The sequence below is a fragment of the Vipera ursinii genome, assembly GCF_947247035.1.
Source record: "Vipera ursinii genome assembly, chromosome: 12".
In the NCBI taxonomy this organism is placed as follows: Eukaryota; Metazoa; Chordata; class Lepidosauria; order Squamata; family Viperidae; genus Vipera; species Vipera ursinii.
The window spans coordinates 2,953,634-2,977,580 of record NC_139525.1 but is presented as its reverse complement, the minus strand read 5'-3'; the positions used below and the strand labels follow the sequence as shown (position 1 = coordinate 2,977,580).

General features: G+C 41.5%; 1 protein-coding gene across 1 annotated transcript in view; it reads right to left on the bottom strand.

The window, feature by feature from the left end:
• The window catches only part of AFF2 (ALF transcription elongation factor 2), a 178,206-nt gene that overhangs the window by 141,858 nt on the left and 12,401 nt on the right, over positions 1 to 23,947 (bottom strand). Inside the window, exons 2-3 of the mRNA XM_083371765.1 lie at positions 7,068 to 7,188; positions 1,438 to 2,322 (exon numbers count right to left, since the gene is read on the bottom strand). Coding sequence (XP_083227891.1) covers positions 1,438 to 2,322; positions 7,068 to 7,188 — 1,006 coding nt within the window. The remainder of the gene's footprint in view (positions 1 to 1,437; positions 2,323 to 7,067; positions 7,189 to 23,947) is intronic.

Below are 23,947 nucleotides of genomic sequence, written 5' to 3'. Positions count from 1 at the left end.
GCTCCAAAGCCACAATCATCCTTTTAGCTGATATGTGCAATTGGAAGGCAGATAGCAAAGTGTTTTGGATATTAGCGTAGGTCAATTTTTTCAAAGCATGTCCAAACTGACACATAATGTCTCAAGATCCCTGAGCATCCCTAATACCTTCTCTTTATTATTTTTTTTTCAGACACACAACACATTGACTTAATGTCAAACACCCGCAATATTTGCAAACGGAAAGAAATGTGCCTTCATAACACCCTGGTTCACCATAATTCTCCAGCTGTTCCACTATTACACGTAATTCTTACCTTTCAGTTGTAAACAGGGCATTCATTGGTTCTGCAAGAACACCTTGTTCCTCCTGGACCTATAGCCAAAACCAACATCTTGGACTTTGCCACAGCTTATATTACAAGTGGCTCGCTCTATCCTTTCGCTTTGGACCACATCTATTCTCCCCACTTTTCTTTCTTGGAAATACTCAGAATGAGATTCTTAAAAGTCAGACCAGCTATGAATCATGAGAGTTAGTGAAAAGAAAGTCAGTATCAAGAGCAAAAAATCACCATGAACAGTCCTGTTGTGCCCCTAAGTCTATGCCAAGTTGACTCAACTTCCAATCCCACTTTGCCAAAAGGGCACACAATTTTATTCCATGGAAAGGCCACAGTGGCCCCATCTGGATCAAGGTCACAATATGCAAGGATTGCTCTGTGTGTGTGTGTGTGTGTGTGTGTGTGTGTGTGTGTGTTATAAACCACCCTCCCTGCAAAGATGCTGGTGTTCTTCTTTTTACCAAAACTGCAATTAGTTCCAACAGAGAACAAGGAATGAGTTTCTGTGCATGAACGACAGCTGATTGTCTGTGGAGGTTCTCAATCATCCAGGTCATGGCTGTCCGAAAGGTACTTTTTTCGAAAAGGCAACTGGACTTCGTTTTTCCTTGAAGATGTTTTGCTTCTCATCCAAGAAGCTTCTTCAGTTCTTCTTCGGAACTGAAGAAGCTTCTTGGATGAGAAATGAAACAACTTCAAGGAAAAAAATAGTCCAGTTACCTTTTGAAAACAGCACCTTTGGGACAACGATAGCTGATAAGATAAAACAAACCAGAGACTGGACAAACCCACCAATACATTTGCAATAAATCAATAAAACTGCAGGTGTGTTTTTCATTCGGTTTTGTCCTATAAATCCAAGGGAGAAAAAAGCAAAAGATTGGGAAGACAACAGTACCGGGAGAGAGGGGGGGGAGAGGGAGAGGGGAAAGAAAGAAAGAAAAGAGGAAGAAAGAAAAGAAAGAAGGAAAGAAAGAAGAAAGAAAGAAAGAAAGAAAAGAAAATAAAAGAAAGAAAGAAAAGAAAGAAGAAAGGAAGAAAGAAAGAAAGAAAGAAAGAAAGAAAGAAAGAAAGAAAGAAAGAAAGAAAGAAAGAAAGAAAAGGTAACACTTACTTCACTCATTTGAGGAATGGTAAGCTTTGGTAGTTTATTCTTAGAACTGGATCCGGTGCTTTTCCCTTCCAACAGACTTCCAAAGGATTGGTTTCCATAGACCCCTTCAGCTTCTATGGATGGTTTTAGTTCTGGGGAATCATTTGGGACCTGGTCCTGGCCATCCATGGGTCTAACGTACGCGGTGGGCTTCTGCTGGGTCATACTGCTTTTACAGTGGAGTCCAGGAGGAAAGTTCTGGTTGGAAAGATTGTTGGCGGCGGATAGCAAAGACGTAGAAGGAAGCGGAGACCCATGGCTCAGAAACTCAAGATCCACCGGAGACTTTGAGTGGGTGGTTTCTTTGTAGGAGTGCTCGGCCGTTGTGGACTTGGAGTGATTGTGCCTCCTTGAATGTGAAGATGAAGGTGGGGTGTTGACTTCCTCCCCTCCTCCAGTTTTCTGGGGCTCGTTCTGGCAGAGGTAGAGGTCCTCATATCTGCCTTGGGGTGGCTCATGAGAAGAGCCATGTTTGGTCCGATTGGGCTGGCTACTGGCTTGGTTCGACTGGCCACCACCAGAGCTGTGGTTGCTACGGGACCAGTCCATCCTGGATTTCCTGCTGCTCTGGTGGCCATTCAGCAAACTTGCATTGGATGACAGGGAAGACGGAGGAGGCATAGCTGTCGAGGCATTCCCACCCATCTGGTGGGATGCGACCATCCGGTTCCTTTGCTCAGGGAAAAAGCTCGGCTCATTTTTGTCTACTGGGGTTTGTGGCACAGGATTCTTTGGGATGCCGACAAGGTGGCTCTGGTTGGAATGGTTGGTGAGCAGATCCTTCATCTCATCGTAGTTTCCCAGTGTGTTCTGCACACGGTTGGCAAGAGCATCGCCTTTGCTGGTCTAAAACATCAAAAGAAACCAGGGTTAAGAAAGGTGACCCATGAACAGAGATGGGCCAAGAAAGGAAAAAAATCTGACTTTTCTCAGCCCGTAAACCAGGGGTCTCCAACCTTGACAATTTTAAGACTTCAACTCCTAGAATCCCCCAGTCAGCCACGCTGGAAAGTGAAGTCCACAAGTCTTAAAGTTGCAAGGTTGGAGACCCTTGGCCTAAATGCATTCTAAAAAGGGACTCTGTTCCTTGGAATCTTTGCTTTCTCCTTAACTTCAGTGATGAAACATCTTTCCAATTCCTCCAAGCCATTATTGGCATATTCCTAAGCCCTTATTTATCTGAGATATTTCTAAGTCAATGTAATAGACTGAAAAATGTCTCCAGGGTGTCTTAAAAGAATAAAATCACATACAATCAAAGACGTATCAAAACAATCCCTGGTTTTATGAATTAACATCCTGCTCCAGTCATAAAGAGAGAGAGAGAGTTGCAACTAAAACCTGGAAGAGATGATTCATTCAAGCTTATTCAAGGAATGGCTGAGGTTTGCCATCACAGGTGACAGACTGACTCCAGAAGGAAACCTGTCCAAAGGGTTGACTCTACTGCAAAAGAGGTCCTTGTCCTGTCTATTAGCCAATGGCAGTGCCTTCAAAGCAGAAGTTACTTGAAAAGGATGCCCGTCAGTGATCTCAATGTGAATATCATGGAGACGGGTGGGAGGAATCCTCTTACATTTTTCTCCTGCCACTAACATTAATAGTGACAATGCAACTGCAACAGTGTGCATTGGTGGTGGTGGTGGTGATGGTGGTGGCCAAGGAGCTGGACTAAGGCCTGAAGACAAGGAGTAGCAGAACCTGGGAGTGGAGTTAAAAGAGGAAATAGCCTAGAATCTCTAAATAGTCACAAACAACTAGGTCTAACCTTCCTTTAATTCCGTGGACCCTTGTCTAACTCCCAGCAGATGCTACCCATCCATTCAGAAGATTCCTGTGCATAGGCTTTTAGCAACAAATCAATTTAATTGGACCTTCACCCTTGGACCTGATCGTTCACACCTGACAAGGCCAAAGAGAAGTGAGTTCAAGTTTCCGTTCGAATGTGGAAGCTGGGTGGATGACTTTGGGCAGACACTTTCTTCCACTTAAGTCATAACCATGATTTATAAGGAAATAAGGAAAGATAAAAATGCAGTAATAAATCAAACAGTTTCTTTCCCTCTCTATCACTATGGCTATGGGATGTAGTCACCAGGAAGATGGCAATTTGTCTGTTTGGGTATGGACCTGATGTTTAAAAATGGAGATGTCACTCCTTGAAAATAGTATTTTGGCCCCAGTGTCAACCAGCCAATCAGCCTGGCAGGTTCAAAATGATCATCTACTCCCCAACGGGGAAGCGCTGCCTACTAGCTCACTGAGAATCTTTGAGTTATCAACTAAGAAGGAAGAGACAATTGCTGGGAAATGCTGCAGAGCGCTCATGCTTTCTATTCTGTAAAAACAGTGGGGGTCCAAGTAATTGCCGACCAACTTCTTCTACCGCATTGTGATGAATAATAGTTTCAAGTGTCCTTTTTTTGTTGTTCTGAGTTGCCCTGGACTACTAAGATTTGATTCTGGGTGCTTTTTTGGCCTGCGTCCAGCTTGGTTACTTAATAATTTCTTTCAAAATGAGCGTTGAGGAGAGCTTTTAAAAAAACATCAAAGAAAGATATAAATACAGTTGTCAGCTGTATTTGCAAAACTCAGTTGCCTTTATTTTCTGGAACCACACAGCATGTGTTTTTGCAAATCAATGATTCACAGTCACTTTCTGTAAAGCACAGCAATTATTAGGCAAATTCTGACTCATTTTTGGCATTATTGTGTTTTCATCCCCTGCGTACTTCTTACTCAATTTCCTAGGTTTTTATCTGCGGCTTCTCTTTTTCCCCCCCTCTCCTTTTCTGAAAGGCCATTTAAAAGGTGGGACATTTGTCTACAGATAATACCTGTGGCACATGGTTGCTGTTCAGATGAGCAAGAAAACTACATTTGAGCAATTGGTGCAACTGTGGCGGTAGAAGAAAGATGACAATTTACCAGAAGAAACTCCACTTTTAAGAGATGGTAGAGGAAAAAAGGAAACCAGTCTTCCCAAAACTATTTGACACATCATTCCTCAAAGGAATAGGTTCCTCCAGGTACGATGGAAATATATCTTATGCATCTCTGTTGGGTTTTGTAAACAAGGGAAATAAGATAATTAAGCCTTACTCCAACCATTCTTTGGCTATTGGGCATCAGAAGGAAGTTGTCTTCCTTAGAATACATCCCATTTCTACAGGACAGTCACAAAGGAACAACTCCTAATATTTGGCAATTGACTCGCGAGACATTTGTCAAGGATGATGGGCATAGTGGGGAAGAGATGAAAGACAGAGCTGTGTGTGTAGCAGCTGCATCTTCCAAGCATCAAAAAGCCATGATGGTGCAGTGGCTAGAATGCAGTATTACAAGTTAATTCTGCTGCCAACTGCCAGCAGTTCGATTCTCACTGGCTTAAGGTTGACTCAGCCTTTCAAGGTTGGTAAAATGAGGACCCAGATTGTTGGGGGCAAGATGCTGACTCTGTAAACCACTTTGAGGGGTGTGTGTGTAAAGCAGCGTGAAGTGGTATATAAGCCTCGGCGCTATTGCTATCTTCTCTTAAGATGCTGGAGGATAATGTCTAGCTGTGGATCCTGTAGAACAATTCAAGCACTTTTGGGCTTCTGGTGAGGATTCATGGAGAATGAGATGTCCCCGAAGGAGCTTTGTGATGGAGATCAGCAGCTGGACAGTAATCTCTGGCTGGCGCTATCTCTCCAGGTAAAGGAGAGATGGTGAGATCGCTCATCTGCACTCTGGATAGCTGCTCCTCATGAGTAGACCACAGGAACGGAGGTTTCTGTAGTCGGTTCACGAGTTGCATGAAAAAAAAGGCGCTGCTTTGCTTGGTCTCAGCTCTGATGCTTGTCAGGATGATTAGATGATCCTTTTGTTTGGAACTGTATATTGTTTGCACCGCTATGTTTCTGTTGGAATATAAAGTTTTGGAAAGGAGAAGATGGGAGCAGATTGGAGAAAGAAACATGATATCTGTAGGTCTTTCTTTTTTCTTTTTTTAAAAAGAAATGTTTCCGTCACAAGGTTGTAATCAAGAAAATGCACCCTGAAGCAAATATTTAGAAATGTAATCAATTGTGTAAAGCAAAGAATCATACCGCATGAAGAAGCAGTGTTTTGTTTGGTGCACATGGGTGGCTATATTTCTTTCTTTCTTTCTTTAAAGAAAAGCTTAAGGAGGACATTTTGGGGGCCAAAAAGTGCATTCTGTTTTACTCAAGAATCAAGTCTTTGTAGTGGGCCCACCTTCATCTACCCAACACACAATGAACAATGACCCAACCCAGCTTTGACTCACTCCCCCTCCTCACTTAACACAAGGAGATCTCATTGTGTCAGGGAAGTGGGGCGGGGAGGGAGGAGGCCAAACACTTCTTCACTTGTTCTTCTCCTCTCTAGCCAGCCTTGCAGAGATGCTGAGGCAGCACTCAGTGCAAAGAGGCTGGGCAGGTGGCTGTGACTCAGAATTATTCTTCTCCAAAGAATTACCTTTGCAGGTTTTCAATTGATGGGGATTTCTGAAAAAGAGAAAGAAATGGGAAAGCGTCCAATTTATCCTGGCAGAATTGCTGTCACAAGGACACACAGGGCCGTGTCTTTGACTGATGTAGAGAAAACTACTTGAAGGTTTGGTTCATAAATGAAAAAACAGAGATGGTCATGTTAGTCAGCAGGGAGGAGCGACCCATTCTAAAGCAAGATCTTTGTGGAAGTCAACCAAAATGCCACCAAGTAGATGGGGGCCAAGCAACATGTTCCACCTGGTTATTATGTTCAACCTGGAGGCTTTCAAGAAGAGATTGGACAGCCATTTGTCCAGAATGGTATATGGTCTCTGCCATGGGTGGAGGTGTCTGTCTGTCTGTCTGTCTGTCTGTCTATCTATCTATCTATCTATCTATCTATCTATCTATCTATCTATCTATCATCTATCTATCTATCATGTCTGTCTGTCTGTGTGTCTGTCTGTCTGTGTGTCTATCTATCTATCATGTCTGTCTGTCTGTCTATCTATTTATCTATCTATCTATCTGTCTGTCTGTCTGTCTATCTATCTATCTATCTATCTATCTATCATCTATCTATCTATCTATCTATCTATCTATCTATCTATCTATCTATCTATTTCAGTACTGTTGTAACGTCAAACGGTCGCTATACAAATGATTGTAAGTCAAGAACTACCTGTAATTTAGAAGTGTTTCTCAACCTTGGCAGTTTTCAGCTCTCAAAATTCACCAGAGTTGAAGTCCACACATCTCAAAGCTGCCAAGGTTGACAAACATTGATTTAGACAGAGGGCAGGATATTATTATCTAATGATGTGTATGTGAACATATACATAAAAGTGCAGAGCTGGACTTTAGAAGTCTTCCCATTCTTCTTGGCTCACATACTTACAATGGGTGTCCAACATCACTGAAGATATCAGGTTGGAGAAATCTCTCAACATTGGCCAACATCCCACCTTGTGGGCTTCTTGCCTATTACTTGCAGGAGAATCTTCTCCTTGGGGCCAAGATACAATGAGCAGGAGAAGGAAGAAGTTGCTTTTCCAACTCAATGAATGTCAAACTTTGCTTCCAGCGTTGACGTACCTTGTATGGTTCTCCAAAGAGATTAAAGCCGGATGCAAAGAGGTCTTCATCCTGCTGGACTTCTTGGTTTCTCCGCTCCCATTCCTTCCTCTTAAGTGCGCTCCGATCTTGTTCATAGTGACTGCATATTTTTTTGGAAAAAAAGAGATAAATGGTTAAGCATTTACCTAAAACTAAGAAAATGTCTGTTCACTCTTGAAATTTACTGGAAACTGTAAAAAAAGGAAACAGACCATGAAAGATTTTGAACATTTGAGAAATTTAAAGATAAAGAGCAGTTTGATTCTAGAAGGCCTTCACACACACACACACACACACACACACACACACACACACACACAAAGCAAAAATAATGGCCCAATATTTTTCCAACTCAGATGCCCATCCTAGTGTCATTAGAATATTCCCAGATTATTTATTGAAGCCATTCGGAAGATCTGGAGACTGCTGCAGCTGAACTCTCTTGTGTCACTCAACACACTGAGCCAAATCCAACGTGGTGGTCTAGAAGTTCACTGACTCTCGTGCTGTTTATGCTGGCAACATTTCCCAGGTTATCCAAGGCTGAAATGCTCTACCAAACCTTTCACTCCTTCCTTTCCTTCTAAGGGAAGGCACTGAAAAATCAGGGATAGGGAGGAATGGCCACATCCTCATCCAAAACACACATCTATAAAGTTCCAAGCCAAAACCCGACAACCCTCCATTAATAAAATTTGATCAAGGGAGCAAACAAAGCAGATTAGTTTGTGTTGTTTCTGAAATACTGGCCATGATCCTATCCAAAAAAATGCAATTCAGTGTTGAAAAAAGGTAAGGTTCTCTACTTAGGCTGGAAAAAAACAGACGTAAAGATATAGGATAGGCAGTTCCTGGCTTAACAGTGGAGCCCGTGAGAGGGGTCTTGGTGTCTTGGTGGACAACCACTTAAGTATGAACCAGCAGTGTGTTACAGCTGCCGAAAATAATGACAGCACAGTCCTGGGTTGCATTGACAGAGGGATAGCATCAAGAACATGAGACATGGTAGTACCGTTCTATATTGCATTGGCGAGACCACGTTTGCAACACTCTGTCCAGTTCTGGTTGCCATGATACAAAACAGATGCTGAGGCCCTAGAAAGAGTGCAGAGAAGAGCAACAAAGATGATCAGGGGACTGGAGACTAAATAATGGCTCTTCTCACTTGAGGGCAGGGCAGGAAGCAATGGGTAGGAACTCCTCAGAGGGACCTCCAATCTGGAACTAAGGAGGAATTTCCTTACAGTGAGAATGATTCATCAGTGGAACAGCTTTCCTCCAGAAGTTGTGGTGCTCCATCATCAATCCAGAAAAGATCGGACAACCATTGGTCCAGGAATGGTATAAAGACTCCTGCCTTGGCCAAGGGATTGGACTAGATGACCTCCAGGGTCATTTCCAGTGATGCTATGATTCCTGGATCATATATTGTATTAACATGGTTGGTTTAAGGTTGGGTTCATGGTCTGGTTCAATAAAACATGGCTTAGCATGAGCTCTGAATCCAGTCACTTCTTTAGATCAGGGGTATTCAAACTTGGCCCTTTCATGACTCATGACTTCAACCCCCAGAATTCCTCAGCCAGGCATGCTGGCTGAGGAATTCTAGGAGTTGAAGTCCATGAGTCATAAAAGGGCTGAGTATGAAGACCCCTGCTTTAGATGGTCAAGCACCCTAAACCAACAGAAGGCAATGAAGATGGTCTATGAAGTCAACATGGTATCTTTCCTAAGCCATCATATTAGTGGAATTGGAGCTAAACGTATCTGTAATGGCAGGACCGGAGGCTGTGTACAGATCAGCCACTTTAATAAGAGAAATTTATTTATCCAGAATATTTTAACAGTTTGATTTTATTTTTTATTTTTATATTTTTTTAAAAAAAAGATCCCTTGTATTGCTACTGTTCACATGTTTAATTAAATTCCACCACCCTAATGCAGCCTGACATAACTCATTATTAAAACATAATTATATAGTTAACAAGCAATATAGCATTTACTATTTCCTAGTAAGTTTTTAAAAAGGATTAATAAAAATGAAGCCCTGTAATTGCTCAAATCAATGTGGATAATTACAATCTGCCCTTTTAGGTAACGTAGAAATATAGTAAATGTGATACAACAGCTGTAGCTGTAAATCAGTTTTTTTTTTTAAAAAAAAAGATTAGTCAACATTGGTCTGAGCATTTCTGTCTAGGAAAAGAAAACAAACGGGTAACTTGATTCCAAAATTTTACATTCCCTTTCTCCTTCTCAAGTGAGGGTTTAGCTGAATTATCTTGGACACTGCCAAGATCATTCACCATCTGCTTGCGTTCTGCAATCTCGTCTTGATTTAGGGAAGCTGAGATCTTCTTGGCCAAATCATTCTTGCAGAGAGAAAACAGATAGCTGGCCTCTGGGATTGGGCATTTTGTAAGCAGTGGACAAGTTTAGGAGGAAACAGCAGAATGAGTTGAAGCATCTAACCACATGCACAAGTCTTTGCTTTTCTCAAGTCCTGAGTTCCAGAGCAAGGTGTTTTTTTTAAAAAAAAAAAAGTTTGCATGGTTGCCTCTTTTATCCAAGGGGCTCATGGTGGCTGTAGAAGCCAGGGAAGCCACCTTGAAACCAATATTCATTGGCTCATTATGTAAACAATGAGGACAGAAGCATTGCTTACATGCTCAGTAGCTAAATGGTATTAATAAGAGGTTTAAGATGGACCCTGCCCAGCTCTCTGAGCTATAAGAGAGAAGGGAGACACAGATTTACATAGGACATAGAATTAGAAAGCTGGAAGGGGCCTTAGAGGTCATCTTATCCATCCCTCTTCTCAAGGTAGGGGACCTTGTGCTGCCTCAGTCAAATGACTGTCCGGTCTGTATTTGAAGACCTCCGGTGATGGAGCACCACAACTCCACAAGGCAGGGAGCAACTTATTCCATTAGTTAATTATTTTCACTGTCAGAGAATTTGTCCTTGTTTCTAGGTCGAGCCACTCTTTAGCAAGCCTCCATCTATTACTTCTTGTCCTGCCTTCTGATGCTTCGGAGGATCAGCCCCTCAAGTACCAGAAGACAGTGAGTACATTTTCCCCCACCCCCTAATCTTCCTCTTGGTTAGACTAGGCAAGCCTTGTTCCCTCAATCGTTCATCAGATGATTTAGCCTCCAGACCCCTGATCATCTTTGTTGCTCTTCTCTGCACTCTTTCCAGGACCTCAGCATCTTGTTTTGAATTGTGCTGACCTGCAAGATTAATAAAGTAGACTTCTTCACGTCTTCCTGAGAAGCACGGTTCCTGATGGGGCCTACCCAAAGGGCTGACACCGCTGAGAAGACTTTAGGATTTGAACAACAATATAAATAACTGTATCAAATGGACCACAGCCTAAGCCAAAGAAAACAAAATAGCAGCCAAGAATAAAATACCTCCAAGTAATGATAAAGCACTTAAACTTCACTGACTTCCTGATCCCCGGCCCTGGGCCTCCAGCCAGGTCTTAAAGCACTTTCCGGAAGACCAGCAGAGTTGGGGGCCAATCAAATCTCAAGCGGAAAACCATGTGTGTGTGTGTGTGTGTGTGTGTGTGTGTGTGTGTGTGTGTGTGTGTGTGTATGTATGTATATGTATATACATATACATATACATATACATATACATATACATAAGGGACGCGGTGGCTCAGTGGGTTAGGACGCTGAGCTTGTCGATCGGAAGGTCGGCAGTTTGGCGGGTCGAATCCCGAGTGCCGCGTAACAGAGTGAGCGCCTGTTACTCGTCCCAGCTTCTGCCAACCTAGCAGTTCGAAAGCATGTAAAAATGCAAGTAGAAAAATAGGGACCACTCCGGTGGGAAGGTAACAGCGTTCCATGTGCCTTTGGCGTCTAGTCATGCCGGCCACATGACCACGGAGACGTCCTCGGACAAGCGCTGGCTCTTCGGCTTTGAAACGGAGATGAGCACCGGCCCCTAGAGTCGGAAACGACTAGCACACATGTGCGGGGGAACCTTTACCTTTACCTATACATATACATATACATCCACATGTAGCCCCATTTCCATTTGTCCTGTTTGCCATCGTTCACTCCCTAGAGACTAAAATGGACAATGTGAAATTTGAGCGGGCTCCGAACAAGGAGTATATATCGGAGGTGGTGACCCTTTGAGAGCTGTACGCAATGAAATTTCATTTTGATGTATGCCGATTGGTGTACATTCAAAGTGACAATAAAGTTATCATCATCATATACATAAATATATACATATACATATACATAAATATATACATATACATAAATATATATATATAGATAGATATATTTCCTTTGGTACGCTCGCACACAAAACCCCATATTCCTAGGGCCTTAGTTACTTTGCTGTTGCGTGATACACCCAGGAGTTCAGGATGAGTTCAGGATGACCTATGTCCAACAACAGCCTTGTAAAGTAGGCTGAGCAAAGAGAGAGAGAGAGAGGGAGAGACCTTGATTTATGGCTGGATTTAATTCACCTTCTAGATACGGCCACATGCAGGTAGCAAAGAACAATATATCCCTGCGTCTCTGCTGGGGATGAATTTAATCTCATTCCAGCCCTTCCTGGCCAAAGAAAATAACCGTATCTCAATACCAGCCTTTTCAGCTCAGCAGGCCAACATACTGAAGGATTCACACAGCGCGCTATAATGAGGAATAAGCCACGCAGCCATTGGGCTTTTGCAGCGTACAAAGTCACCGGTTTCTCACAGAAGACGCAATTACTAATTTGAAGTGCTGTCTAATTAAAACCACAGCTATGTATTTAGCCTCTTGTTATGCCCCCTGCCGCTTTCTAATTACAGAGAACTCTTTATCTGCACAGCACAACTTTGCCGGATGCAGACAAGTTTGTATGCCAACCAAGAAGCCCGCCCCCAAGGGCAGAGGGCACCCCAAAGTCACATCCTTGAGGGTTCCTGAGAGGCACACACACACCTTTCTTTCCACTGGGGAACAAAAGGCAGGAGAGAAAAATCGCTAGGAAGGTTCAAAAGAACATTGGAGGGAGATCTTATTGGATTACTCAAGTTGATCTTGGTGCCAAAGAAAACTCAGTTTAAATCAGCTACACCTAACTGGGCGCCTTCCAGATCTGAGGGGACTTCAGCTTCTAGAATTCAAAAGGGGCAACAACCTGGACCAAAGCTGGTTTTGGTTTCAAAATCTCAACTAAATATTCTGATAGTGGAAATATTTTTTTCATGGGGAACCTGGCTGTTCTGATGCTTGTTTTGGGGTTACCACTGACTTCTCTTTCTGAATGAGTTGCTCAGGTGAGCCTACACAATAAGACCAGGCGGCAGGGTGATCTTTCCTTTGACGTGACAACATCATCCAATATCAGCCATGAAAACTTTGGTTAATCAGATTGGACCTCAACCAACAGCAATCTAAGTTCAATGAAGAATAACTGTGCCAAGGAAGGCTGGCAAAACATATCATGGCAGAAATTTGTTGCGCAAAGTGATACAGAGTTCATGGCTCTGGTTAGGAATGTTTGAATGTTCAGTTTTAAGTCTAGTTACCGCATTTGCACAAACTGTTATTCCAAAACAAAGATGAACATCTCCCAGGGGTGAATCCGAGTTTCAACCTCTTCTCCAAAGCACCCAAAGGCAGGACAAGAAGCAACAGATGGAAACCAATCAAGGAGAGAAGCATTCTAGAACTAAGGAGAAATTTCCTACAATTAGAACAATTAATCAGTGGAGCAACGTGCCTCCAGAAGTTGTGGGTGCTCCAAGACTGGAGATGTTTAGGAAGAGATTGGACAACCATTTGTCTGAAATGGTATAGGGTTTCCTGCCTGAACAGGGGGTTGGACTAGATGACCTCCAAGGTCCCTTCCAACTCTGTTCTTCTGAAGAGGATTGAAAAAATACCAACCAGCTCTTAAAAAATGGAGAACTCCTGACTCATTTCTTGTTCACATCTTAGATGCACGTCACTGTTATGCTGCCTTAAGTAGAATGTACATTTGGAGGGGCACCAAGCCTCACACCAACATTCTAGACATCGCACCCTATAAGATAAGCTCTCCCAGTTACTCTGGTTTGTTCCTATGGTTTCTTTTAAGAACTGCCCTCTCGTGGATCTGTAGAACTTCAAAGACCATCACCGGGTGTACTCAGAAGAATCCTATAAAAAGATATTTTGATACGGTGTCTGCTTTCAAAACAGGAATCTTCCCTTTGTATAGTTCAAACAGACGCAGGCCAGTGAAATGAGCATACCGTGTCCTTTCCTAATGTTTTATTCAGCTCAAACAGTAGAAGCATCATAATGGCTATTGGAAGCAAATTTTCTCTCTTTAAAGCTAACCTTCAGAACAAATGCAAAAAAAATAAAATAAAAAAAGCCCCACCCTAAGCGGGAAATGACTCTTTTATATTTCATTTAGTAGATATCACAGGGCTAGGGGGGAAAAAGTATTTCAAATTTCTAGATGGAAAAAGCCAAATCTTTTGCAGCCAGCTTGATGTTTTTTAAGGTCAAAAGCTTGGGCCACCTCTAGCAAACCAGAAGAAGAGAGAGAAAGATTTCACAAGAGTTTCCTATGCCACCAACTCTAAGGCACTGGACGTGTAGGTCTTTATCGGTCACATTATTATTTTAAGAGTCTATTCTGTTACTCATTCATTCAGAGTGACACTGATAATTTAGCAGGGTTTTATGGGCTTCCTCTGGGCCACTGTCATTTTGTCTACCAGAAAGATGAACACACAAATAAATATTAAATAGCTTCAGAAGTTATTGGAAAGCTTTTTCTCTAGGCATGTCACCCATATGTCTGATTTTATTTTATTTTTTTCCCTTGCTCAGCTTTCCTAAATACCAGTCACAGCAATGACTATACTCACTGACTAAAAATGGAATAAGGCATGTGGGTTATGTCCCACAAAACTACCGGTTGGAATTATGCTCTGGGGCATCCTTTATTTTCACAAGACCAGAAACTTGCTTCAAAAGAAAACAAACTACAATTAAAAACTTTAAGGTTCTCTGCTCAGGTCCAGAAAGGGTACATCAAGTTCCCTTCTCTTGCAAAGGCTAACAGATTTGTTATTTTGTAGGCTTTCCGAGAGTTGATTTGTCTCTGATCTGAGCCAGCTTAAAACATGTCATTCTCCAGAAGGGAGAAACAAAAGAGATTTTGGTCTCCAGAATTGATTGCAAATCTCTCTTCCTGGAAGTAAACCTAACATGGCACATCAAACCACAATGTTCAACCCTTCCAGGTAGTAGAAGTCAAGCAGTGCAGTTGACTTCAGTCTATGAAAGTTTGTGCCCCAATACATTTTTTTTAGCTTTTATGGTGCCAGGGAATTCTTTTGAAAATGATAAGTGAGACATTTGTTAAGTGAATTTTGCCCCATCTTAACATCCTTTCTTTTTTTTAATCCCATTTATATCCCGCCCTTCTCCAAAGACTCAGGGCGGCTTACAATCTAAGAAGCATAAATCAATGTGCTTAGCAATAGCCTTCATTCTATGCTTGCCACAGTTGTTAAGTAAATCTGGCTTCCCCATCAACCGTCAGAAAGTGGCGAAAGGGGATCACATGATCCCAGGACACTGCAACCATCATAAATACGAACCAGCTGCCAGGCATCTGAGTTTTGATCATGTGACCATGGAGATGCTGCAACAGTCATAAGTGTGAAAAATGGTCATAAGCCCCTTTTTTTCAGTGCCGTTGTAACTTCAAACGGTCTCTAAACAAACTGTTGTAAGTCAAGGGCTACCTGATCATGCACAAAGATTAACACAAATACCTATCAGGGAAAGGGTGCCATGGGGTATGAAACCTAATTATCCATACTTCAAGTGTTCTTTGGGGAAACAAAAGATTGGAATGATCAAGCAGATTTTCCAAAGCCTCTGCTCCATAAAATCAAAAAAACCCAATGCCACATAGGATGGCCAGATTCGTTACCTATTCCCAGTACTTCCACCAATCCATCACTTCTCGGCTATTGGCGAAGACCAAGGGTAGCCCATTGCACAATATCTGATTGTGGCTGCTGATTCCCAGGGGTCTCCCTTAAAGAGTGTTGAGTTGTGGTTCTTTTGTGTGTGTATTTCTTTTTTTTGGGGGGGGGGAGCTCAATCAACACTTTCATTTATAGGACTGTGGTTTCTCCATAATAAAAACACTGGGGTTGAGAAGGATATATAGAAAAGATGAGAACTCTACTGTTATTAGCAAAAATCTATTCATCTTTTTCAAAGCTGAGAAATTCAGACCCACAGCTCAATTTTTATCTCTCTCCCTGCCCCCACAGAGCCTTCACATTCTCCTTAAGAGTCACAGTAGGGTGCCTATCTAACACAGCCTCTTAATACTCATCCTTTATCTTGGATGTAATTTATCTGGTGCCAAGACTTCCTAATGAATTTCACACATGTGTACTTAAATTTGTTACAGCTTAGCAGTGGAGTATGATAAGCAGTAAGTAGTCTGCTGAATTTCAAGTTTTCTCCCAACAGACACATAAAGGGGCTTTGCGATCCGCTGAAGGAGGGAAGTAAGATGGAGAAAGGAAGGGATGAAGTTTAAATTGCAAATCCACCAAAATGCAAAGTAGGGAGGGATTGGGGTTTGGAGAAACTCAATGCACGCACCCACAGTTGATGGGTGGTGGCCAAAACAGCTGCCTTTCTTGAATTCATTGTAGGTGTTATTATTTTATTATTATTCAGTTTGATTGATGTGACACATGCAGTAAGCCAGGGGTCTGAATAGTTAGGTCAGATAGCCTGCTTGGGTGTCCCTCATTTAAGAATGCAATGTCAGCTACAAAGGATCAAGACCATACATTAGATTTCAGCGCAAAGCTTTAATGCTCAAGCCAAAAATTGAATCAACTGAAGTTCAACACTAAATAGGCACCAAATAAGGATCGATGGAATTCAAGAGGGGTTGAGCATTTTTGGCAACCTAATAACTCTAGACTGATAACACTCTTAACTCTGCCCTCCAGCTCTGCCTGATCTTCTCCTACCTCTAAGATTGAATGTTGTGATGGCCACCACGTCACAGACTTTAAAAAAAGGAGAGAAACTTTTCAGAATATTAAGCGATTCCTGGTTAGTCATCTCAGTGTATGCTTTTTTTTTAATCTCATTTATATCCCACCCTTCTCCGAAGACTCAGGGCGGCTTACAATCTAAGAAGCACAAATCAATGTGCTTAGCAATAGCCTTCATTCTATGTATATGCCTGCTTATTAGGGCTTTCGGGGGGGGCAAGTGGCATTATTACAAAGTCAGCTTATTGCCCCCAACAATCTGGGTCCTCATTTTACCTACCTCGGAAGGCTGAGTCAACCTTGAGCCTGGTGGGACTCGAACCTGCACTAACTGCAGGCAGCTGGTGTTACTTAAGGAGGCATTAGCCCACTGCTCCACCAAGAAGCTTGCTAGCTTCTTCATCTTAGGCAATTTCATTTAAATGCAGGTTTGCTGGGAAGTGACAATCAAAGAGGCAGTTGTCCTATCCAGGCAAGCCTGGTGCCCATGAGAACATTAGAACACAAAGGGTTCATCTCTCTCTTGGTGTTTCTATCTTCTTTCCTGAACAGTTTTGAAAACGTAAAGTTAACTGACAGGAAGACAGCCGAGTTTTGCCATCAAACTGGGATTATCAGCAGGCTGTTTCCCGTGGCACATTAACGTTCACGATGATGCTATTAGTTTTTATTTTCTTAAATAAAACCTTATGCCTTCATGTTTAACTATCATATGTTTAATGGCACTATTCTGATTACAGAGTGATTGGGCTGTGATTTATGCCACAATTACCTGTGTTGTGAGAAATTTCTGCCTTCCAGGTCTGACATCAAGGGGGCAGAGCCCCATAAAACATCTTATTTCATAGCAATTCTGGATAACTCAGAGCAATAACTAATCATTTTGAGAAACAATATGCTGTGAAACAGTAAGCAAGCCAATTTCTATAATTAGGACCACTGTTGTGTACTTTTACTTCTCCATCAATAGGACTATTGTCAAGCAGGTTAAAATATGCCCTTTGCTACAGAAACACTGCCAAAGGTTTGCCTGCTTTGAGGTCTCAAAGAGACACTTATTAGAAGTCTCAACCATTCAAGTCCCACTTGGGTTGAAATCTACATCAGCTTGACTGTTTATTAACTATATTTATAGACTGTCCTTCAGTCATAAATGCTCCCCGAGTGGTTTTGCAGCGAAGCAAATGAAAATAACTCAGAAAGAAAAATGTAACCGTAAATTGAATAGTAAATTTAAAAATAAAATAAAGTTAAAAAAAAGAAATGAAATAATGAAATAAAATAAAATAGGCAAATGTTTTTCCCCAGTCAAAGAAGAAAGTCAGAATGATGATTCTACTCCAGTGTCCTATAGATGCAAATACAGGCCCAGATTGTATACTTTCCTAAATTATGACTTAGTTAATAATAGTTCACTGCCAGCTCTCAAATGCCTTGATTCATAAAATGTATTAAAACATAGCACACAGTTTCAAATCACAGAGAATTGCTGGAAGACAGCCATATACAAATTTAAATAATTATAATCATAACAACAATGCAACATTTGAAAAATTGGTACCACAAAGGGTTCGGTCACATGTTCTCCTTCCATAAAGGTAAAGGTAAAGTTTCCCCCGCACATGCGTGCTAGTCGTTTCCGACTCTAGGGGCCGGTGCTCATCTCTGTTTCAAAGCCGAAGAGCCAGCGCTTGTCCGAGGATGTCTCCGTGGTCATGTGGCCGGCATGACTAGATGCCAAAGGTGCACGGAACGCTGTTACCTTCCCACCGTAGTGGTCCCTATTTTTCTACTTGCATTTTTACGTGCTTTTGAACTGCTAGGTTAGCAGAAGCTGGGATGAGTAACAGGCGCTCCCTCTGCTACGCGGCACTCGGGATTCGACCCGCCAAACTGCCAATCTTCTGATCGACAAACTCAGTGTCCTAACCCACTGAGCTACCGCATCCCTTCCATACTCCATGAAATTTCATCCTGGTGATGTGTGAATGCAAATCCTTTCTCCAATGTGGTCTTTTCAACCTAGGCAAATAGAAGCTGTGAGGACTTCATTTCCCATAATTCCCTAGTCAGCCATGTTTATCAAATTAATTCAACTGACAAGGAAATGACAGATTTGAGCTAAAGGTCTGGTTCATCCAATTTTACTGCATTACAGAGAATTAAGCTGACTGTTTTTAACCATTTGAAAGCCCTGAAAAATCTCACATCTAAAGCCTGAATAAGGTGACTCTAATTAATTATATGGTAGCTTTGAAAAAAGACCTTGTCAACACCACAAGGTGATTACAATTCCTAACAATTACGGGAAAATTTGACTTTGTTTGCATAAAAAGGGAAGGTTGGTCTTGGCTATAGATCTTCACATGTCTAATCATGTCCAATGAGTAGCAGCTTCCCAGATATTTGTTAAGTCAATGCAGACAATATTGGGTTGGGTGTCTGAAGGTTGTCTGAAGTTGAGTCATTGCAACTGGACTATTTTTTTGTTGTTGTTTAAAACTCCAGACAACCTTGAGCCAACTCTATCTGCATGATTGAGAACCTATATTGATATTGGGTTAGTAGGTAATTAACAGCGCTGATTCAGGAGTAGGCAACTTCTCATATCCCAGTGGTGGGATTCAAATATGTGAACAACTGGTTCTCTGTGTGGATGCCACTTCCGGAAGTCCATTCTGGGCCTGGGCTGAACTGGTGTGAACTGGCTGAATCCCACCACTGCTATATCCCTTATGTTTCTATGACACACTTTGGCTTCTATTGCTGGTAGGAAGAATCTCCTTGACTTGTCTGTCAGGAATTTAACTTAATATACAGTGCAGTTGTTTTTTTGCCCAAAGCAAGTAGATTCAGTGGCTCTAAGTGACTCAACTGCTGTTACAACAATTTGCATTTCATTAGCTTTCACCCTTGCAGAGTCACGTTTCCCCTCCATCATTTCTCTGTTTTAATGATTTCAGTGTTTTAATTCATGATTTCTGCTCATGTCAAGTCAGGAGGTCAATCCTGGGCAAATCTCTCCAGTGGCAAAACAGATGCAGAAGGCATTAGGATGAAACCTAAAGAAGGAAACAGGAACTTGCTCAATTAACCTACCGGTATACGGGAAGGAAGACCAAAGGATGCTGTAAGTGACTTTACAGAATTTTTTTTTCCACCCTCTTTTCATTCTTCCCAGGAATATATTAACAAAGAAGGCTTGAAGTTTGAAGCCTAAGCAGAAAACAGAAGAATCTCTGTCTCTTAAGGATACTTACAGTTATTAAACGTAGGGTTTGAAGATCAATGAGATAATTGACATCATGCAATCATCTCAACATATTCCTAGTGGGGAAATTGTTCCTCGCTACTACGTTGTATCAGTTTTTGATTCACTGACAGCTAAATATGGGTCTGCTGGGGCTATTACAACGTAATACAAGAAAATAGATGAAGGAAGGAAGGAAGGAAGGAAGGAAGGAAGGAAGGAAGGAAGGAAGGAAGGAAGGAAGGAAGGAAGGATAGTTCCAGCCATATATTTACCATCCATTCCAATTTTAAAATTTTGGAAGATATTCATTTTAGCCAGGTTGTACGATATGCCCTCTGCGATCCTTCTTGGATGTTTTAAGTGGATACCAATACATCTTTGGTGATGTCCATGTGGTGACGGTTCAACAGAAACTTTAGGCCATCAGCTATTCTATTGTTCCTTATATAAGGACTCTAGACAGACCTTTATTTATCTTGAAATATAATTCCATTTTCAGGTAGGGACTGCGATTTCTATTTAATGCTACAAGGACTCAAAAATAACCACTCAAGTGGTCCAGTTCTAGGCTACCATTTGTACTATACTCCCTACCCTTACTTAGAATGGGAACCTCTTCTAATATTTTATTTGGGTTTATTTTAGGAACCATGTTTGTAATTGTTTTTAGACTCTGTTATTCATGCTCTTCTCTTATGCATGCATACAGACATAAGGATGTAGTACTTATTTTATTCAATATTTTCTTTGTATCTGACCTTAGGGCTGAAACGGAATTGAACTGAATTGAACGCAGAGGACGGTTATCAGCCAAGATTAGCTCAACTGTACCACCGGGGGAATATCAGCAACCTCCTAAAACATCTTGTACTCTGGTTGCTGCTAAAAATGTGTATTATGCACTGCACGGTTTTATCGTCTCAGAATGACGCTTAATACCGTCTAATACAAAACAAGACTTTAAGCCCCAAATCATAATTTAGTGGAACACCCCTTATCTCTCTCGATAGCGAATCTTGAGTAGCAACTACTTCTTGTTATTGTGTCTTTAGGAATTGACATCTTGCGCGAACGTGCTGATTTCCTCTTCAAGGCCCCGGCAATTGGCATTTTTATTCCGAGGAACACTTAAGTCAACAATAGCTCTTATCAGGATGAGGTATTTTTGAAATTGCTGATCTGAATTTCATTCCATCTCTCCCTTCCACCCATGCTTCATTTTCACACATCGACTGCAAGCAGACTTCCTTTTAAAATATAAATAACAAAAAAAAAAAACCAAGGCAACAACATAGAAATACACATGAGACGGCTTCATTCATCTGCCTTCGCTTATCAAAAAGATTGAAGAAACAAGTCAAAACAAAGATTTGTAATGCCATCAGAAGGAACATGAACAAAGTCTGTGGAAATGAAATCACTGTGAGCGATGTCTTGCATACTATTCTTCTGACACATTGAAAGCTAGTTCTATCACAGCCTGGGTGTCTGGAGTCTGTGATTTTTGAAGGACCACTTATGAGGAGAAATTTTTAACTGGGGTTTTAAGTATACAGGGTCAATTTAATATTTTTTAATTTGGTTTTTTAACTTTTGTATGGTGGATTTTTTAATTCCCTGTAAACCGCCCTGAGTCCTCAGGGAATAGGGCGGTATATAAATGTAACTAACTAAATAAATAAATAAATAAATAAATGTATTTCAAATGCTGAGCTTTAGAAAGGAATGGAATTGGTCTCAAAGATCCTTTAAATTCCACCAGATGTAGATTTGGCATTACCAGCAAGAGCTTTCTTAATTGTGGGGTCCTCTCCGAGCTTGGGTGTTGGATGGAAACTCATCAAGGAGAGGAGCAACCTAGAACTAAGGAGAAATTTCCTGACAGCTAGAACAATTAACCAGTAGAACGGCTTGCTTCCAGAAGCTGTGGGTGCTCCAAGTCTGGAAGTTTTTAAGAAGAGAACCATTTGTCTGAAATGGTATAGGGTTTCCTGCCTGAATAAGGGGTTGGACTAGAAGACCTCCAAGGTCCCTTCCAACTCTGTTATTCTGTTTTCTTGCAGACTTTTTATTACTGAACTAGGTAACATCATGAATGATACCACTTAACTGGGTAACAATCAAGCTCAGACAGCACCAAGGACCCCATAGTCATCTTCCTCCTCCTCTTCCTCCTCTTTGTCCTCCTCCTCCTCCCCTCCTCCTCCTCCTCCTCCTCCTCCACCACCACCAAAAACACCACCGCCACCACCATTCCACTAGCCTCCGTTCCCTTCCAACCCTGATGACATTCTCTAGTTGGGTAATGAAACATCTGTAAGACCTCCACAGTTCAACCCTAAGCTACAATCGGCCTCTTAAATGTGCAAAACACCAAGACACGTAAGGGAGATTTATACCCTCGGGATCTACATTACATCTACATTAGTCCTTCCTGGCTATATCGTGGTGTCAACCTTTCAAGATAGCCCACCCAAGAAGCACAAACCATGAGTGCTAACTCTACCTTTACTGTGAGGTTACAATAACAGAATCTTGCCAGTCTGAAAACACTTCTCGCTTCCTTTACTTTTACTTTCCTGAAAAGTAGGGAAGGTCCCTTCTCAGATGCTTCCACACACCCCTTTTCCTTTTGTGGACTGATGATTGTCCTTTTGCTGATGGTTGTCTAGGCTGGAGCTCTTCCTCCTGTTTCCCAAGGTCATCTCCACAATTACTACATCCCAGTGTTTTAAATCAATCAAGATATTAACAACTGTGGATTATTCCGAGGTGCGATGAACCGGGGAGTGGCTAACAGAAAGATAATTCCACTCTAGATGGAGAAATGTTGACCCGTTTTGCAGCAGTGGATTATTGATATATGTTGGCTGTCGAATGTGAATTAGAACTGCAGGGTTTTCTCATCGAAAGGGCAAAGAAAACCTTTGCAAAATATTAAAATTATTCGGTTTATAATTTCCCAAACCCTTTTATCCCCACCACCACATTCCCCAGTTTTCATTATGATGATGATGATTTAGTGCTAAAATAATACTGCTGTATTAACTTTAGGCATTTATTCTTCCCGCTTTTTAATTAGCATGTAATAGCATCTATCTATTTAGCTGTGTACCACGTTCAGCTTCAAAACCTCTTGGAGAGCCTGCTTGCTTTAAAAAGGTGGCACTAAAATCATAAATATTAAGGTGAGAGACAGGGAAATAATTACATACTGCTGGTCTTGTTTGGCTGTAACATTTCACTTCGTTGAATTCTTTTTTGTTTCTTTGTTTCTTTTCCCACCGTTAATTTTGGCTTGCAAATGCTACTTATTGCCTAAGCTTTGGAACGGGAAGGTGAACAGGTTAGGAAAAAGCACAAGGGCATCAATAAATTCAGATATTACCAATACAATAAGCCAAGTTATTGCAGGAGCTGTCCATGATCCTATCCAAATAATCTCCCTAGACATGGCTAGATAAGTAGTGGCTATCCTACAAAGCTAGAGAGAGAAAACGTCAGACCTTTCATACCAACCATAAAGAAGTCTTTGTGCCGAATCCCATGCAATAACTTGGACCAGATTCTGCCTTTCATTTGAAGCATCAAGTTACTATGCAGGTGGAGAGGGAGTGAGGGAGGAGAAGAGAGAAAAAGGAAGGAAGGAAGGAAAGAAGGAAGGAAGGAAGGAAGGAAGGAAGGAAGGAAGGAAGGAAGGAAGGAAGGAAGGAAGGAAGGAAGAGGAGTATGAAGAGGAAAGATGGAGGGAGAGAGGGAGGAAGGGAGGGAGGGGAAGAGAAGAGAAAAAGAAGGAAGGAAGGAAGGAAGGAAGGAAGGAAGGAAGGAAGGAAGGAAGGAAGGAAGGAAGGAAGACAAAAGAGTGACATTCAAGGACATGAAGGGTTTCTTAGAGAAGATGACCAACTGTCCAAAGTGACAGACATGAACTTTTATTCTCATGTTACCAGAAGGTACTTTCAAACTTTGGGTTGGGAAAAAAAAAGAAATAAACAAGCCTTATAGACAAACAATGGAATGAACAAAAAACAAGTACTATACTAGTATTCTAAAAAGTCACAGGCAGGTGTGCCTGACAAAATATGGTGGAAAAATCCAAGCTGGAGCTGATTTTTATGGGCAGAGCATGGGTTCAACACCTGGAGCGTGGCTCCTCCTGTCCCACTGCCCTGAGGACTTGTAAGAAAATGGGAAGGTGAAATGGGCCGCATTTAATATTCTCAGAACATGGCAATGCATTTGCCGCTACAAATATTTTTAACTCTCCCTCTTTATGTGAAAGAGACAAATACACAGAAGGATATCTTAATTGGCACATTTTATGTACCCGGGAATAATGGCCTTAAATAGGTTGAAGAGAATGCCATATTTATCTCTCCAGCATAATGATTCAGAAACTGAGAAGCCAAAGATTGAGTCACGAATGGAATATATATTGCTTCTTTTCAATATATTATATATTCTGTTCTTACTAAAGCCCCTGAAGGCACAACTTGGGAAGAGAGAAAGAGAAGGAAAACCCAAATGTTTCATTTCTGCTCAACATAA